Source organism: Micropterus dolomieu, linkage group LG09, assembly GCF_021292245.1.
Source record: "Micropterus dolomieu isolate WLL.071019.BEF.003 ecotype Adirondacks linkage group LG09, ASM2129224v1, whole genome shotgun sequence".
In the NCBI taxonomy this organism is placed as follows: Eukaryota; Metazoa; Chordata; class Actinopteri; order Centrarchiformes; family Centrarchidae; genus Micropterus; species Micropterus dolomieu.
The window spans coordinates 29,560,461-29,578,555 of NC_060158.1; the positions used below are offsets into that span (position 1 = coordinate 29,560,461).

At 41.6% G+C, this 18,095-nt stretch overlaps 2 protein-coding genes and 1 long non-coding RNA gene across 3 annotated transcripts in view; 1 reads left to right on the forward strand and 2 right to left on the reverse strand.

Annotated features, from left to right (window-relative positions):
- Positions 1-18,095, reverse strand: part of LOC123976309 (ankyrin repeat and MYND domain-containing protein 2-like) — an 817,726-nt gene that overhangs the window by 458,465 nt on the left and 341,166 nt on the right. The window lies entirely within an intron of this gene.
- On the reverse strand, positions 507-17,775 carry sh3bp5lb (SH3-binding domain protein 5-like, b). Its single transcript, XM_046058355.1, has 6 exons — positions 17,235-17,775; positions 16,834-16,896; positions 16,583-16,711; positions 12,288-12,449; positions 8,677-8,850; positions 507-5,902 (listed from the first exon to the last, which is right to left on the reverse strand). The coding sequence occupies exons 1-6, from the start codon at positions 17,484-17,486 to the stop codon at positions 5,288-5,290; spliced, it is 1,395 nt and encodes a 464-aa protein (XP_045914311.1). The 5' UTR covers positions 17,487-17,775; the 3' UTR covers positions 507-5,287.
- On the forward strand, positions 11,360-12,860 carry LOC123976325. The gene is made up of 2 exons (XR_006826327.1): positions 11,360-11,585; positions 12,208-12,860. It is a non-coding gene; the product is annotated as an uncharacterized LOC123976325 (long non-coding RNA).

Sequence of the window (18,095 nt, forward strand, 5' to 3'; positions counted from 1 at the left end):
AGCAGAAGCAGGCAGCTGGTATTCTATCGGTAATGGAGTGGCCAGCGCAGTCACCAGATCTGAACCCCATTGAGCTGTTGTGGGAGCAGCTTGACCGTATGGTACGCAAGAAGTGCCCATCCAACCAATCCAACTTGTGGGAGCTGCTTCTGGAAGCGTGGGGTGCAATTTCTCCAGATTACCTCAACAAATTAACAGCTAGAATGCCAAAGGTCTGCAATGCTGTAATTGCTGCAAATGGAGGATTCTTTGACGAAAGCAAAGTTTGATGTAAAAAAGATCTTATTTCAAATACAAATCATTATTTCTAACCTTGTCAATGTCTTGACTCCATTTTCTATTCATTTCACAACGTATGGTGGTGAATAAGTGTGACTTTTCAGGAAAACACAAAATTGTTTGGGTGACCCCAAACTTTTGAACGGTAGTGTATATACACATACATATACACACACACACACACACACACATATCTCAATTGGGAAAAAATAAATACCAAGTACACATTGAGTTAAGAATTTATTGTTTATGGTTAAACTACTATATCCAACTTCAAGAATTAACTCACAAATGCAATTGTGAACATGATGTTGGGAAACTATAAAAACTATGTCAGTATCCCCCCCCCTTACAACACAAGTTAAATACTTTTTAATATTGAAATTCCATAAAACAACATTTCTATGTTAACTAAGGTAATATCTGATGCTCAGTAGTAATGTACATCTGTTACATCTGAAACTGTACAACAAACAGTTAACACAGTGTTTTCTACAGCCAAGTTGTAAAACAGGGTTTAGAATGAAGTCATTAATTAATGTAACAAAGACATTAAGTGCAAACATTCAGCAGTTGTGTAAACACACTTTTTTTTATATAAAATGCCAGGACAGCTTTGCAAAACAAAGTAAACGCACAATACTGTTTGAATAATAAGTTTAAGTCCTCTGTTTCAGCTTTCACCGCCTCTACATGTAGTAACTAATGTAAATGTGTGCTGAAATGAGAACTTTAAAACACACACATTTGTCAAAACAACCCACCATTCGATCGATAATTTAAAATTAAATTTCACATATTTAATCAGGATTACACTGATATATTAGTTTCCAAAAACAGTATATCATGCTGATATTGGACTTTTTTTGGCCAGTCAGTGTCATCTACTTCTGCACTGATGGAGAATTCAAATCCTGTACATGTGTACTTATTAACGAGTTCAACATCATGAGAAATACCTTTAATCTTTACTTTTTAGGATTAAAATGTTCAGACTTTTATCTGATATCTGTATGTTAAGTACGGAGATGGAGTCAGGACGTTGTTAGCCTAGCCTGGCTCAGTCCAAAGTTCAGAAATACACAAAATTAACACGTAGCTCTTTTGTTTAATCCTTACAGAAACAGCAATGTAGTAACAATTTGTGGTTTTAGGGGCAGTCCGGTTTGCCTTACTCCACTGATCATGAAATGCTTTGAACGGCTGGTTCTGGCCCACATAAAGGACACCATCAACATCAATGTGGCCCCCGTCAGTATGCCTATAGGAGAAACCTGTCTGTTTCTGACGCAGTGTCTGCTGTCGTCCACTCTGCTCTCACCCACCTGGACTGCAGGGATTGCTCTGTCAGGCTGCTCTTCCTGGCCTTTACATCTGCCTTAAATACGATCATTATGCAGACCTTAGTCAACAAACTGCGGCTGTTGGGACTAAAACCCATCTCTCTGCAACTGGGTCCTGGACTTCTTGACAAACAGGCCACAGTTGGTTAAGATCCATCATCATCCATCAACCTCATCTCCCACCATCACACTAAATATCGGCTTCCCACAAGGATGTGTCCTGAGCCCTCTGTTGTACACTCACCTCACATATGACTGCTCTGTACCAGAGCAATCATTTAGTGAAGTTTGCAGATGACACGGCTTTGGTTGGACTTCCAACAAGGATGAGTTAGCGCACAGGCAAGAGGTGGAAGAACTCATAGACTGTTACAGAACAAACAACCTCTGCATCAATGTGGGCTAAGACTAAGGAGATGGTTCTGGACTTCAGGAGGAGAGGCCATACCCCCCTCCCGTCTTCACTGCAGAAGCCACTGTGGAGATTGTGTCCACTTTGAAATATCTGGGCCTGAACATCTCCAACAACCTCACATGGGCCACCAACACAGCCAGCATTATTAAGAAGGCCCACCAAAGCATGTACTTGAAGCAGGCCAGCCTCAGCCCTGCTGTCCTGACCTTTTTCTACCGGTGTGTGGTGGAGAGCATACTGACATCCTCCATCCCTGTTTGGTATGGGAATTGCTCTGCTGCTGACAGGAAGGTGCTGCCATGAGTGCTCAAATCTGCTAAATAAATTACCAATAGCAGCCTCCCTTCCATGGACAACATCTATGTCAGCAGGTGCAGAAGCAGAGCTTCAGGTATCATGAAGGACCCCACACACCCGGCACACAAACCGTTTACCATCCTCCCCTCAGGCAGAAGGCTGTGCAGCTTAAAAGCAAGAACGACGAGGTTAACATGCAGCTTCTTGTCAGGGGGTGTGAGACTTATGCACTCCCTGGCTTAGAGCTCCTCTGTCCTTTGATTTTTTGGACTGCTGTGACTGCATGAGGCACTTTACCGATGCTCTACGGTTTGAACTATGTATTTATTATAGTTTTAGGTTATTTTAACTATTATATTATAGGGTTTATCTTAAAGTGTTTTTTATTCTGTACACTGGTAGACCTGAAATTTCGTTCCTTCATGTCTAACATGGTTGAATGACAATAAACTGAACTTGAGTTACACACAGGACCTATTTCAGACATTGACATCAGTCTTCTGGGAGAAACATTCCAATATAGTACAGATAATATAATTTCCAGTAATAAATTAATACTATAAAATATCATCATATATATAAAATGTCATCATCAGTGTCAAACTTTGCCTTTAAAGTCCTGCAGCTTGAACATTTTATAAAGGTCAGACTATTAGCTCTCTCCAGTTAAAGTAGACTGTTGACTAATTTATAACTTATGCTCCTTTAAATAATTTTATTATATTTCTGTGTTACTGTAAATGTCTGGCATCCACCTCTTCGGTTTATTAGTAGTAGAATCATTGTTGGCTAACCAAACCCAATCAGGACTCATAGGCACTTTAAATAAAACTAAAATAAATCCCCAACTTCAACATTCAGCTATTTCCCTTGGCATAACATGGGATGTGGCTATCTGTGCAACAGCAGAGACCTGGGTCCTCTAGTTTCAGGTCAGTAAACTAGAGAAAATAAATATTTTAAAAACTTTAACAATCTAATAATGACATATTGGATATAGTATTTTTTCATAAAACACAAACATTTTCAGAAGGATCCCTTAAATTTGGTTTGTTTGATATATATCGGCTGATATATTTGCTTGGCAGGTCTAGCTCTATTTAGAGTGATTCATATGCTGAACAAGGCAGTGGGTTACAGTCACAGACGTATGTTCACAGTGTACATGCTCAAAGGTTAAAGTCACCGACAAAAAGGAAATAAGGATAATTTCCTTATTCTCAGCTAGTGCCAGTCAGGTTTCTGTCAGCTTCTAAAGGTCACTATAGTTTGTCTGGAGGCTGATGGATCTCAGTGTTGAACTGACATTTGACAGACTCAAATTGTAGCTGACGATTAATTGTCATTCAAATAATTGCAATTAACGATTTAATTGTCTATTTCTGTTCCTGTCATGCCACGCAGTGATGCTTGCAACTTGGCCTATATCCATGTTGTTTATTTCAACGTCTGAACAAAATTATGCGGACATTTGCAAAGGGGTGATCATTAATCTGCAAATAGTTTTTGCATGTACGCGTTCTGAAACAATGTTTCACCTTTCGCTTCACACTATATACACTTTAGTTTGTTCTAAAACGGTTAGCTTCAAGACAGTTAATTAATATAAAAGGACACCTGATTTTAATTTCAAAGTTACTATGCAATGGGGAAACACAAAGCCATGTTTCCACACAAGCATCTTCATTAATTAGAAAAGCTGGACGAAAGAAACCAAATTTGACTCAATTTCCACAGCATCATTTCCCATAAGCCCCTGACATTGGAACCATGTTGTCAGGTAGACAAGTTTAATGCCTCAGCCCAGATGCAAATGCACTTATTTGTTGTGATATTTCTAACATTAGCCAGGTTTCCATCCACATGTAGATTTTAACCTAATTTACAAAACTCGCCAAAAAAAGGCCATTCACTACCATTATATGAATATTAGAAGCTGAGCTCATCAATAATTAGTAATAGTAATAAATAGTTGGGGCACTAATTCTCCAGTCACAGTTTGTTTCATGTACTTGGCTTATTGCCTTGACTGTGGAATCTAACAATCGTGCAGAATGATTAGTCAGCTCAAATAGTCAAGGTTATTGCTATGGCAATGCGGTGTGAAGATGCGGCAGGTAGCTCCTTCAAACGGTGCTACTTTTTTGTTTAATCTGTTATTTTTTTTCCAACTTTATTGCTGAAACATCAAAGAATGATGTCTTGTTGGATTTGATTTAAAAGGCTAAGCCAAAATTGTTCAACAGGATCAGGAGATTTTGCAGATAGCAAGATAGCTCCTTCAAACTCCACTATATTTTCATCAGTTTTTCATCTGTTATTCTTTTATTTTTCGGCTTTATTGCTGAAACACATTATACATTCATCGGAAAAGGAAGCCAGGGTTAGGATAAAACCGCAGCGGACCATGAGTAGATCCACCCAGCCAGATCAATCGGACTAGGCACTATGATGGGTGCTGTCATTGGCCCAGGAGGAGAGAGAGCCAGGATACCCTAATCCTTGATGATGTTATAGCTGTGGCAGGGCTAACCATGTTAATGCAGAGAACAACTATGTTTAAATCAAGCACATGGATTAAACAGTAGCATGCGTACAATGTTTCTAAATTGCCTGTTTGTACTCTACAGATTAGTTTTCCTCATGCATTTTTGTTGAGGTTTCAACGTGTGGAGCAACAGACTGGATCAGACACTGTAAAGGGTGTGAGGGGAGGTCAGAGAGTCTGCAAGACTGCTCTCTCTGTTTATTGCTGTCACATAGAGATTCATTAGTGTAGCCAATGTACCTGCTATTCCTAACTGCAGTTACTGCGGCGCTGTGTCAATCACGGTCATGCTCTCCATTCACATTCCTGCTTTCTCTCTCCTTTCTAATTTCCTCTCTGATCCCTCATCACACACTCGCCCTGATCCTGACTCATCATCACTCATCAGTTCCCTTCTGTTCACCATCATAGACTAACACTCCTGTGGTGCTGCTTGACAAAACTCTCCTGCTTCTCTTTACCAACCACTCCCTTCTCATGGTGGACCCCCGCCTCCTGGGGCCCCTCGGTCACCACCTCCCCGCCGACTGGCCTCTCATTAGGTTTCCTGTTGCGGTCCCAATCCTCACCCAGCACGCTCCCCGTGTCACTCAGCTCACCCAGGTGCTCCACCGAGTCACACTTTTCCAGGTCAGAGGCGATGGTCTGCAGGCTAATGACTGACGCGCAGTCTGAGCCGGCCTGCTCCGCCTCTAGTCGCTCCCTCTGTCCCCAGCCACTCTCTCTGTGCCTCTCCACCCAAAGCCTGGTTTTCTCACCGTCCGCCCAGTCACTCTCTATCCCACCGACTCCCGCACAGCTACTGATGTGAATCCCGATGGCGACTCTGACCTCAGCCTCAGCACCCACTGGGGAGCTCCGTCCCCCGCAGACTTCAGGATGGGCCCTGCTGGCCGTGATTCGCCCCCTCTGTGCATGGATCTGCTCGCTGATCTGCTCCAGGTTCCGCAGAGCCACAGAGTAACGAGCTTTTGCTTTTGCCACCTGCTCCTCCAGCTGTACTACTTTAGCCTTATGTTCCTGAAAAAACAGTTAGCAACAAGTTAGCAAGGCTCACGGTGACATTTTCTCCAAACACATGACATTTAATGGAGTAGGTTTTTAAGTTGGGAATTTCAAATTTTCTTTAGGGCTCGAGCACAGAACAGGGAAATTGCTAGGATAATTATTATTGTTTTACAAAAATGAAAAGCATTTTCTAAAGGGGCTAAAGGTGCTAGAAACCTCAGGCCCCAGGGACGTTAACGGTTCTTTTATCTGTACTTTGTTTTGTAACATGCTTGTCTCCCTTCTGTTCTCTGTGTCAGGCTTAGCGCCTCCACACATATACAGTGAAGTCAGCGAACAGCAGAGCAGTGAGGCTGTGGTGGAGACAGTGAGTCAGGTGAAGTGAAGATTGAGAGGTAAAAGCCAATACTTTAGATTTATTATATTATTAAGTTTAAATAGCAACTTTCCTGCTGTAAACATTACTATTGCTGCTCTAGAAACATTTAGTTATATTTAAAATATTAAATTCTAATGCTGTTCTGATTTATTTATTTTTTAAAGAGGTCATATTCTGCTTTTTCCCTCTCCTTTATTGAGTTATATACCTTTTTTTGTGCATGTAACAGGTTTGCAAAGTGAAAAAGCCCAAAGTTCAGCCCAAAAGGAGTTCCCATCTCCCACAGAAATCTCTGCCCTGAAACTGCCTGAAAACAGCTCGTTTGTAGTCCAGCCCTTTCTTCCGCTTTATGCCGACATCACAAAAAACATACGTCATAATGAATACAACACCGTTAGAAAAACACTGAGCTGCAGCACACCTCTCCTAGTCCTTCCAAATACTAGCTACCCTCCAGGCAGTCAGTGGACATAAAGTTGTTAGTGTGATGTAGAGACAGAGCTCAGTTAAAACTTTATGGATGAAAGATACTTTTGTTACAGATTAATAACTCACCACTCTGAAACTCTTGCACCAGTCCATGTTGCCAAGCTGGTCGGCAACATGTACAGCTGAACTGAAGCCGTGTTTACCAGCTTTTCAGGACCCGCCCTACTCTGCTTCTGATTGGCTAGTTGTCCTTAACAAGGAACTGCATATGTGCAACTCCCAACAAAGATCATTTACAAGATGTATCACTCCATAGCTAAACGAAGCTAGGTGGTGAAAAGAGGAGCTGCAGCAATGTGCAGTATGGAAAAAAAATATGGTGTTTTTTGAAATTTAACCATGTAAACCTGTTCTGGTACAACCCCTAAATAAAACGATCAACCTTTAAAATGAACATAATATGACCACTTTAAATAATGTATTTTTTTAAAAGCAATTATTTAGTAATGAAAAAGACCCTGAAGACATCTTCATGCCAAGATTCAGACATAGTCATAGCACAACTTACTGGAAACAGGAAATTACACATTTTATGCTTTCATATACTCCTCCTAGCATGTTCTCTAGTTCCACCTCAAATTCGGACAGAAAGCCTGAAGACCTTGATGGTGCTATTTGTGAAGCTTGTGAGTTTTTAATGAACGGCGTCCCTGGCATCGAAATTTCACCATGACACAGCAAGTTGTTGTAACTTGAGTGTACATGATCTATCTGCCCCAAAAATGTTTCACAAGATTCCAGGCTGGAACACATCTACATGCCAATTACGAGTTATAGTCATTGCACCACCTACGAGCAACAGGTAGGAAGCCTTGTGTGGCACTCAACATTTGATTTACATAAAATTTTCACAGTGTGGTCCACGTGTGATGTACTGGAACATAATTTTGTGGTGTTCTCTTGCACCACATAGTGGGATAGGAAGTGACGTTTAATTCCTCAACAAGGTGTCCAAAACACATGAAAATTCAGAGCAGTGTAGACCGACCTCCAGACAGTGCACACCAGGTAGTTTCTCGTGAGTACCAGATACTTTCTGGTGTGCTCGAGAATACTGATTTTTGTTTTTTTTGCCCAAAAAATTAAAAATTTCTCTGTACAATTCAGAGAACATGTAGGGGAGAGCCACAGCGATTTTCTTGGAGCCCATACAAGTCTGATATGCCAAACTACCTCAGCACATACAGTCCACAGTCCTTAACAGAAGCGAGAAAAATCAGGTGGATACGTCACACTTTCACTCAAGCAACAATTTTTTTGAATGACGAGTTGTGTTTATTGTTTCATGTGTCATGGTCATGATCATATGAAAGATTATTTAGTATTTCAACACGTCCTGAAGTTTTAAATGTCAAAGTTTTACAGTTTAGAAGCTAGTGAAGTTTAAACTTCAGGAGTCACTGTTGTAGCCATGCTACCTTATTTAGATATGGCGGGAGTTCACTAGGCTGCAGGCTATACCACTACAATACTTACAGCCAAATAACAGGGTCTTCACAGTAGACCAGGAAAACAGGCTGCAGATGTACATAAAAAGGGCAGCCGATATCTAATCCAAACGTGCATTAGATATTGGATATTCTAGTTAGCTTGCTAAGTTATAATTATGCTATTTTTAATTAACATAATGAGTTTGCAATTACGTATTAAGAAGGGCAGTGTCAAGCTTTCTAAATAAAAACAAGAATAACTATTTAAATTTGTGTCTCTCTCTCTCTCTCTCTCTCTCTCTCGATATATCTATATCTATATATCTCTATCTATCTATCTATCTATCTATCGATAGATAGATAGATAGATAGATAGATAGATAGATAGATAGATAGATAGATAGATAGATATGATAGAGAGATATATATATATATATATATATATATAGTATTTTATTGTAAAAAAAACAATCACTGCTAGTACACACCTCCAAAATATGATTGAACTGAGCCTTGAGTTCAAAGTAAGGTTTGGATTTGAGGATGACCTTCTTCAAGGTTTTCTGGAGGGTCTGGACTCGAGCCTCTGCATCCTGGCAGAGCTGTGTGACTCGTTGGTGCTCCCGCTCACTGCGGAGGCGCTCCTCTTCTGCCTCGTTCACCTGACAGCACAGGACATGACAACAGGAACACATACATAAATCACACATTACCTTTTGCCTATACCCCATCATGGCACTGATATTTGATATATAGTGGATGCACAATCAACAGGCCGTTTTTACAGCAGCCATTGTGAAAAGCACAGCTGTTCTAATAACATTAATAATGGCTCTGTTCTATAGGCTATGAGTTTCCCAGTAAGTCACGGTAGTGTGACTGTGAGCCAGCATGCACAATATCCACTGCCTTTTATTTATCTGTTGCCATGGTGAATCATAGCATGAGAGCTCCTTTGATGGCTTTTTTCATTCACCACACCCAATCTGAACTGAACTGGCTCTGATCAGCTGCTCTGGAGTTTTCCATCTCAGGGCTAGTTGACTCAGAGTTCAGGTTAAGGCTCAGAGTTTGTTAAACCTGCTTTCTGAAAAAGGGCCTCGTACAAAGACTGGAAAACTTTTAATTCAGAAATCATAGTTTGGAAAAATAATTTTAGCATATTTCATGTATTGCAATAAAAGTGCCAACTAATGGCCGATTGGCGTCACATTTTGTGCAGACCCTCAGCACAAGAAACTACTGGCTCAAATTCTGTGTTAATCAGACAGACCTAGTATGTGGAGATATATCACTTCTTTTGTGTGATTTCAAAATTTTTATTTTGTATTACAGTTATTTTAATGACCTCTGACCATGAGAGTCCATAGATTCTACTTGCAAAGTAAAAAAATTACAAATTTGTGCAGCTTAGACTAAGGAGGAGACATTTAGCAAAAAAATATTATAGGCCTTTATCACGAGATGCTACTTAATTTAGGGAATGTGTGCATGTAAGGTGATAGAATGGGGCGGCTGTGGCTCAGGAGATAGAGCGGGTTGGCTGTTAATCGGAAGGTCGGCGGTTCGATCCCTGGCTCCCCCTGGTTGCGTGTCGAAGTGTCCTTGGGCAAGATACTGAACCCCGATTTGCCCCTGGCGGCTGAATGTGTGTATGTTAGTTTCCGTTTGAGCACTTAGGCTCAGTGTATGAATGTGTGTGACTGGTGAATGCAGATGTAGTGTAAAAGCGCTTTGAGTGGTCGAAAAGACTAGAAAGGCGCTATACAAGTACGGAGCATTTACATTTGCAACATAATATATGGGAGTTACAGGCCAAACACACATACCTTGATTATAGCGCCACCTGCTGGTGGACATGTATAAATGGCTTCTGTCGTGAGCACCATTTTATACCACCCCTGTCTGATAAAAAGTAGTTTAGAAAAAATATTTTAGCTTATTTCATGAGTTTTCAACAAGAGCACCACCTAATGACCAATCAGCACCAATTTTGTTTTTGCACAGCCTCCATGTGGCACAGGAAACTACTGGCCCAAGTTTTGTGTTAATTGGACAGACCAATGTCGAGCTACAACATCACTTCGTCTGCAACATACCTAAAAGGCGTTTACGTTGATTATGGCGTAATCTCCTGGATCATGTGTCATTTTTTGCTTCTGTTGGGTCTGGTATAGACTGTGCACCAGGCCCTTCAGGTTGGTCCTCAGGCTTGGACCCCTAATCAGCAGTGTTACATAATTGTGATTGGCCGAGGTGCAAATATTTTTCTTGTGTCCCCCGCCCCAAAAGTAGGCTCGTGTAAACACAGGCATCCAGACACACGACACCACGCAACTGCAGACCTGCAGTCTTTGATCAGCACCACGGACAGCAGCCGAAGTCCCAAGTCTATCAAAGCAAATCTAACATCCCTGCTCTGCACTCAAACCACCACAGCCTGCTGTCTCTGAATACCAAACAACAGAAATAGCTTTAGCCAGCCTACAGTAACAAATCAACACAAAGTAGCTGACACAATATGTCAATAACCACAGAACAGATATGATAACCTTCCATGCAGCATTTGTTCCACGGGAGCCCTTTTTAACCAACTGGGCCCCAGTGCCATGCACTCCAATGCCGTCAGTACGTACACCCCTGTCCCTAATGATTGCTTATAATTATCCCAATGATCTCCTTTGACTTTCCAAAACTTCTCAGTTGCTGGAAAAGGTGTACAAAGTTTGTCCATGTAGTGGTTTCTCTTAAGTTAACATTGCTTGCTTGAACATTCACAGCATCATCTGGTCTCAAATAGTTCTCACCATTGGTTCATCGATGTGTTCATATTCATTCACATAACCATTCATTTTTGTGTCTAGTGGATTTTAGTTGTGTTTATGTAGTCAGTAGTTTATTGTTTGTGTAGTTAGTAGTTTAATACACATTATATGAAGAACTTGGTTATGTTGTGGTTTGTGTGTATGAAGTATTCCGGTAACTGTACATAAGACAAGAACTTTCATAGCATCGCTCTGACATAATGAATATGATTTCTTAATTTCATCTGGGTCCAGATAACTTTGGGTTCTAAGAATGCTCTGTGTTGGTGTGAATTTGACTCTGATTCTATCAAACGGTTCCAAAATGGGATTGTTCTTTATAAATTTTAATTAAGAGGGGGAACTGGTCCAGCTCTACTCTGCACCTGTGGTTTCTATGCACTCTCAGTATATCTTTACAAACTCAGCTGGACTTGAGCCCCGGGACTCTGGTTTATGGCTCCAAACTTCAAATCCATTTAAATGGATTGGCTCAATGACACTTGGAAATGCAATAAGCTCTACAAGCTTTTCTAGCAATGGCCACTTTCAGCTCTTACAAAATGTCCTGAAGCAGCGGAGGTTGGGCCTAGGTATGTATACTCCGACTCAGTAGTGTTATTTTTTGGTGTCCAGGGGGCTGGGGGCCACGTATACACCCTTTTGAAAGCGCTCTGGTTTTTAGGGGTCCGCTGGCAGGGTGAGACAACGTTCTGGTCTGTTGTTCTGCCCATCAGGTCACCGTGCATGTCATGTGACTGAAAACTATGAATTGTTTTTGTTCTCATTATTCTTTCTTCTTTTTTCTCCTTCTTTTTCTCTGCTAAAACTGTTCGTGAACAAAAATTGCCAGACCAAAACTCTGTTTGCCGAACCAAAAATTGTGTCACGCCGTCAATCTATATTTTTCTAAATATGCTAAATCAATTCATCTATTTGTCCACAAGTCTTCATTTAAATGCTATCAAAAGTGGCACAGACATTCTCTAGATAACAAGTGAAGGGTTTTTAGGATCGCACAGCGAGTGTGCTGTGAGAATTTGGGTGAGCCACAAAATATACTGTAGTTGCGTTGTAGGGCAACATTTTTAGAAATCTGTATTATTACAAATTTTAGCATAATTTTGAATTACTTACACTGGCAGATAACTGAAATTACAATAAGCCTGTTTCCCTTGTTAAAAGGTGCAATCACTCACTGGGCTCTTTTCTCAGAGAACCTGCCAAAGTCCGCTGATGTTGCCTATATAGAATACACCACAATTCCAGGGTCACGGAGAAGTCTGGGTGATTACCTTGGCAGTGGCATGGTTGAGCATCTCCTGCCAGGTTGGGTCCATGGTGTTCCTGTCAGCCAAGAGGCCCTGCTCTGCCACATAAACCATCTCTCTGGCAGCAGTGTGCATGGATACGGCCCTCTCATATCTCAGAGCTGCCTTCTGGGTTTCTTGTTGGGCCTGGGGGAACAGACAGCAGCAGCTAAATAAAATTCTAACCAATCAGAAAATCAGCTGCAACAATAAAAAGGGTGCACTCAATTAAAGGCTGCAAGGAGAGTGGAGCTGGTCTTTCCAGCAAACAGTGTTTTTCCAACTCCTTTTAACTTGGCACTGTTAGCTTACAGATCACATACTGTGCATATATGCCGTTGGGCCTTAAACACAACCACACAACAGAGAGGAACTTTAAAGCTCCTGCTTTACATGCTCTCTTTGTTCTGACCATGTGTGTTCATGCTTGTACACGTGAGACACACTGAAGCTTAACAAAGAAGCTCACACATGCGTATACACACACACACACACACACACACTCTCCTTATCACACACACCTCTTCTTCTTTAGTTTAGTGCATTTCATTAAGATTTCATCTTGTGTGTTTTGCTTGTGTTTATCTTTTAAATAAATGCTTGGATGCGTGGATACACATGCTGATTAGTTCAATGTTGCATAAGAGTGAAAATATCGCCAACCTCTTCTGTGTAGAAATCCAAATTCCTCAACCTACTAGTTAATGACAGTAATTTTGGTTATAGTTATTAGTTAGTGTATTTTATGAGACTAAATAAGGTAATTAGCTATTGATTTTCTCTTCTTTAAGAGGGTGGCCCAAGCTTATTATTATTATTATTATTATTATATGATTTAATCTAACTATTGATGCCATTTAAACCCTAATTCCCAACACTGCTTTCTGTCTCCCTTGCTCATACTTTTGCAACATCCCAAATTATCCAATTTTTAGAACTTTGAAATGCAAAACTCATTATGATGAAAAAGGTGACAAAGATCCCCCCAACCCTCACACACACACACTCTCATAAATTGGGTTTGAAATTTCATTCAAATAAAAAAATAAAAAATAAAACCTGAGCTAACTTCCACAATCTCTTTCTTTTGATCACTACCCACAGGTCAAGACCATGGGTAAGTGTTGGAATGTAGATCGACTGTCAAATCGAAAGCTTTACCTTCCATTTCAGCTCCCTCTTCACCAAAACGGTCTACTATAATGCCCGCATTACTGCTGATGCCACACCAATCTGCCTGTCCATCTCACACTCCATTTTGCCGTCAATCATAAACTTTCCGGAGTTTATTCTAAAGAACTTCTTTGAAGCCAACCAAAAGTCCTTATCCACATTCTCCCCAAACTCATCCCACCAGCGTTTTTGCTTTAGCAACCACAGAAACGTCAGCCCAGCTCTTCTGGCCTCCTAGTACTTATCTGCTGCTTCAGGAGACCCCTATGCCAACGATCTTTGGCCTATGGTGTTCTGGTACCAAGTACACCTATGAACAACCTTATGCTCAAACATGATGTTCGTTATGGCCAATCTAAGGCCTAGCACAGAAGTCCAATAACAAAACACAACTCTGGTTGAGATCAGGCAGGCCATTCCTCCGCATCACCGCCCTCCAGGTTTCTACATTACTGCCTACATCAGTGTTGAAGTCTCAGATCAGAATAATGGAGTCCCTAGACGGAATCCCTTCCAGCACACACACTGGAGACGGAGAGAGCCCAGTCCCTCTCCAGGAGTCAGTGCTATCCATAAAGGTTAGTCCAACTATATCTAGCTGGTACCGCTTCATCTCTCGTACCAGCTCTGTGGTCGTATTACAGAAACTTCCTAACTTGCAGATCCTTTCTTAAAGGTTAAGTGTGTAAGATTTAGTGGCATCTAGCGGTGAAGTTGCAAATTGCAACCAACTGTCTAGTCTACCCCCCACTTTCAAAGCTACAGTGGCTGACACAGGACAAAAGGTGTTGTCTTCAGAGACAGCAGAGAGTAGCCATTCAAGAAATGAGGTTTCTTTAGGTAGATATATTAAGAAATTCTATTTACTTAATTATTCAGTTAAAGTATATGTTCTTGCAACTTGGCCACTGACAGATAACATGGAAAATGTAAGCCACGATTGTGTTCTCACCGTCTGCACCATATTTATATATTCTTTTTAAATATATTTTAGATATGCAAATGTGCATATGCTATTGTAGCTTACCTGCGCTTGAAGACTCAACAACTGACCTACTGGCAGTGTGGATGGGGTTTTACCACCATTTTTGCTCAGTCCTTGGAGCGATAATCTTTGTCACCAGCCAGAATTTTACTGTCGCCGAGGAGCTTTCCATTCATTCTGCCAGCATGTAAGTCCTGGTATAGACACTCCTGGAGGATGCGTGCATCATATAATGGTATCGCAAGCAATCTGAACACTGCCTGAATGATATCTGTTGTGGTTGACATAAAGACATTCATGTTCAGATAGCGGATGGATCCGGATGAGTCCTATTGATGCAGCCCATGATGCCAGGAATGCCGGAGGCCAAGCCGAATGACTGTTTCATCATCCAATCAATTGCTTCTGTCCATTATAAAAACCTATTCATTGTAAAGTCTATACATGAGATGAGTGCCATTCTGTTAAAGCTGTGTTGTTATAAAATTATGGGGCGGCTGTGGTTCAGGAGGTAGAGCGGGTTGGCTGTTAATCGGAAGGTCGGCGGTTCGATCCCTGGCTGCCCCTGGTTGCCTGTCGAAGTGTCCTTGGGCAAGATACTGAACCCCGATTTGCCCCTGGCGGCTATTCCGCCAGTGTATGAATGAGTGTGAATGTTAGTTTCCGTTTGAGCACTTAGGCTCAGTGTATGAATGTGTGTGACTGGTGAATGCAGATGTACTGTAAAAGCGCTTTGAGTGGTCGAAAAGACTAGAAAGGTGCTATACAAGTACGGAGCATTTACATTTACATAGAAACGGCCAAAATGTTGACTTTATCTCTGCTCCCGCGTAAAATTTACGCCCAATCCTAGCGTAAAGCCTAGATGCAACCACCATAACTATGAGGTCAGACTAAGAACGCTAAGGTATAACCGAGTTAGCTTAAAACCATCTCCAGGATAAACTGGCTCCAGGATCTATACTCATAAGTTGGTGTTGCTGTTGAATTGTATTGTGGTGTACTCAGTGGAGGATTAAAGTGATCATGGGCCCCTAGGCTACACTTTTTGTAGAATCCACTATCATCCCATACAATCAAATAAAGGGAAAACTGGGTAATTCAGTGACATGCGTGGGGAAACTTTTAGAGGAAGCCTTATCAATTTATGCTTTTTCTTATTATTCTTATTATACCTGCATGCTATGTATTTGTATAGTGCCTTTCTAGTCTTTTTGACCACTCAAAGCGCTTTTACACTACATCTGCATTCACCAGTCATACACATTCATACACTGAGCCTAAGTGCTCAAACAGAAACTAACATTCACACACATTCATACTGGCGGAACAGCCGCCAGGGGCAAATCGGGGTTCAGTATCTTGCCCAAGCAACCCGCTCTACCATGGGTCACGTTGGCACCCATTCCTATTTCTATCGCCACCCGACTAAAACGGATGCTCTGCTTTTTATTTACCCATTGCCGTGGTGAATCGTAGTATCAGAGCTCCACTGATGATGGCTTTTTTTCATCCCCACCCACGCAAGCTCAGAGTTTGTTAAGCCTGCTTTCTGAAACAGGGCCCAGGTAAGCGGGACCTATGGGTGCTGTCCGTGTTGCTGAATTTCTGCACATAACAAACGCAATAAAACTATTTGGGGGCCGACATGCAACTAAATCGAGGCAAGCAAGGCACAATAAGCAACATAACCACATAAGAAATTGCACACATAGCTACATGGGCAGTTAGGGTTAGTAAAAATTGTGAAAGGCATCAAGACAGATTGGCTGCTTGAATGTTATTTGTGCCTTATGAGCATAACAGTGGATAAATCTTGCATTGGGGCAGTATGATTTCACTAAAGCCCGCACTTCACCTTGCTGTCAACATATGCAGCTTGCTCCATCATTAGTCTGACAAATTATTTATTTGTGGGACTGTAGTCATAACTGATGCAAATGTAACTATGGTTGAATCAACACCTTACTAAAAGTTTGAACAAAAACATTAGAACCTTCATGAAGCCAGGATTTATTTAGACTGCACTCATTTCCACCTTTTCAACAGTCAACTGGCTGTATATCTCTTATACTAATCCATGCACATACACTGAATACTCATGTGCAGCTACAACACGCACCTCTTTGGCAAGTCTTCGGGCTTCATAGTAGGGCCTTGCTTTCTCAATGCAGGCACCAAGCTGGGAGCCCTGAGCATTGAGCTTCCTGGCAGAATCAGTAAGAATCCTCCTGTAGCTGGACCTGGCATCCTGAAAGAAGCCGCAAACAAATAACAAAACATTGCAAATGACTTTCCATACAGCAACACTATGTGAACGCAGTGGTTGTGATAACAGTGGTTGTGACTCCAAGTAAAACAAACATTTCTCACATCCAGCTGCAGCTCCAGCTTGTTGATCTCATCGCTGGCCTGGTTGAGGTGCTCCAGCTCCTCCTGGAATCACAGAGGAAAGACAGATTTTATTAAAAGCAGAATACAAACAGAAAGGCTGGGAAAATCCTGGAAATAAAGCAATGATGAAGTGTTCAGTGGAGGGACATTTGCAGCCCAGAGATGCAGGCTTGAGGCTGCAGCTGCCCATACCAAGTACCAGTCTGTGGAATGAGCTGACTAACGTTACAGCCATGTATGTTGTGATGTTTATTACTGCCTCGCTTAGTAAATATGCCCTATGTTCATATATAAAACTGGATGATGTGTAAAGAAAACTCAGGATATCGTCAGATATGTATGACTAACTGTTACTTCTGTAAAAATGCAAATTAACATGCCTGAATTCTTGGGTCCAGTTCCTCCTCGTGTTTGCCAGCATCGTCTTCCCCTCCGGCTTTAAAATGCTTCTCGTCGTCCTCACACTGCGCTTTCACCTCCTCCGCGGTGTCTTCGTCAACTCCTCTTCGCTTCAGCATCACGGTGCTCCCGTCCCCGCCTTCCGCCTCTTCCCCTGGGGTCTCCTCCCGCAAGCCGGTCGGTTTAGGGCACCACGCGGCGTTCGGATTTTCACGCCAGGTCCCCGGCTCCATTAGCGGCCTGTCGTCCGGCTGCCGATTTTATTGCGTTAGTCTCACGGAACAATGCGGTATCATTGTTTACACCAGTGGGAGAAGTGCTACTGGTAAACAATTAATACTGTAGTACTTAAATGTCCCGCTTTGTCTGCAATACAAACAGCACTGCCTGGCTAATGCTAGCCCCTTCGTAGCCTGGCTGTTTGAGTCGTGTAGGCTGCACATGACAGTTAGTGGCACTCCGCATTACTCTACCTTGCTCAGATTGTTTTCTCATAAATGTAGTATTTATTTTATTGTGATACGTCCTGGTAGTTTTATGTACTTATTAAAAAATATATATAGGGACAATCAGGACAAGCAATCATCTTTTATATGTGAATAACCGCACTCTTCTACTTGGTAGATAGTTAACTTACAGCTGTAAGGGCAATTTCACATACCACACGTATAATTATGTTTAAATGCCTTTATTGCACGTTTAATACTTTCAGTGCAGATGTTATCATGTTCATTTCCATAATGTCTGATCAGTGCGAATCCTGCCTGACAATAAAGCATTGTTCATGTAACAGCAAGATCCATGGACAGTTTCTGACCAGAGGCTTTGTTAAGCCTCACCAC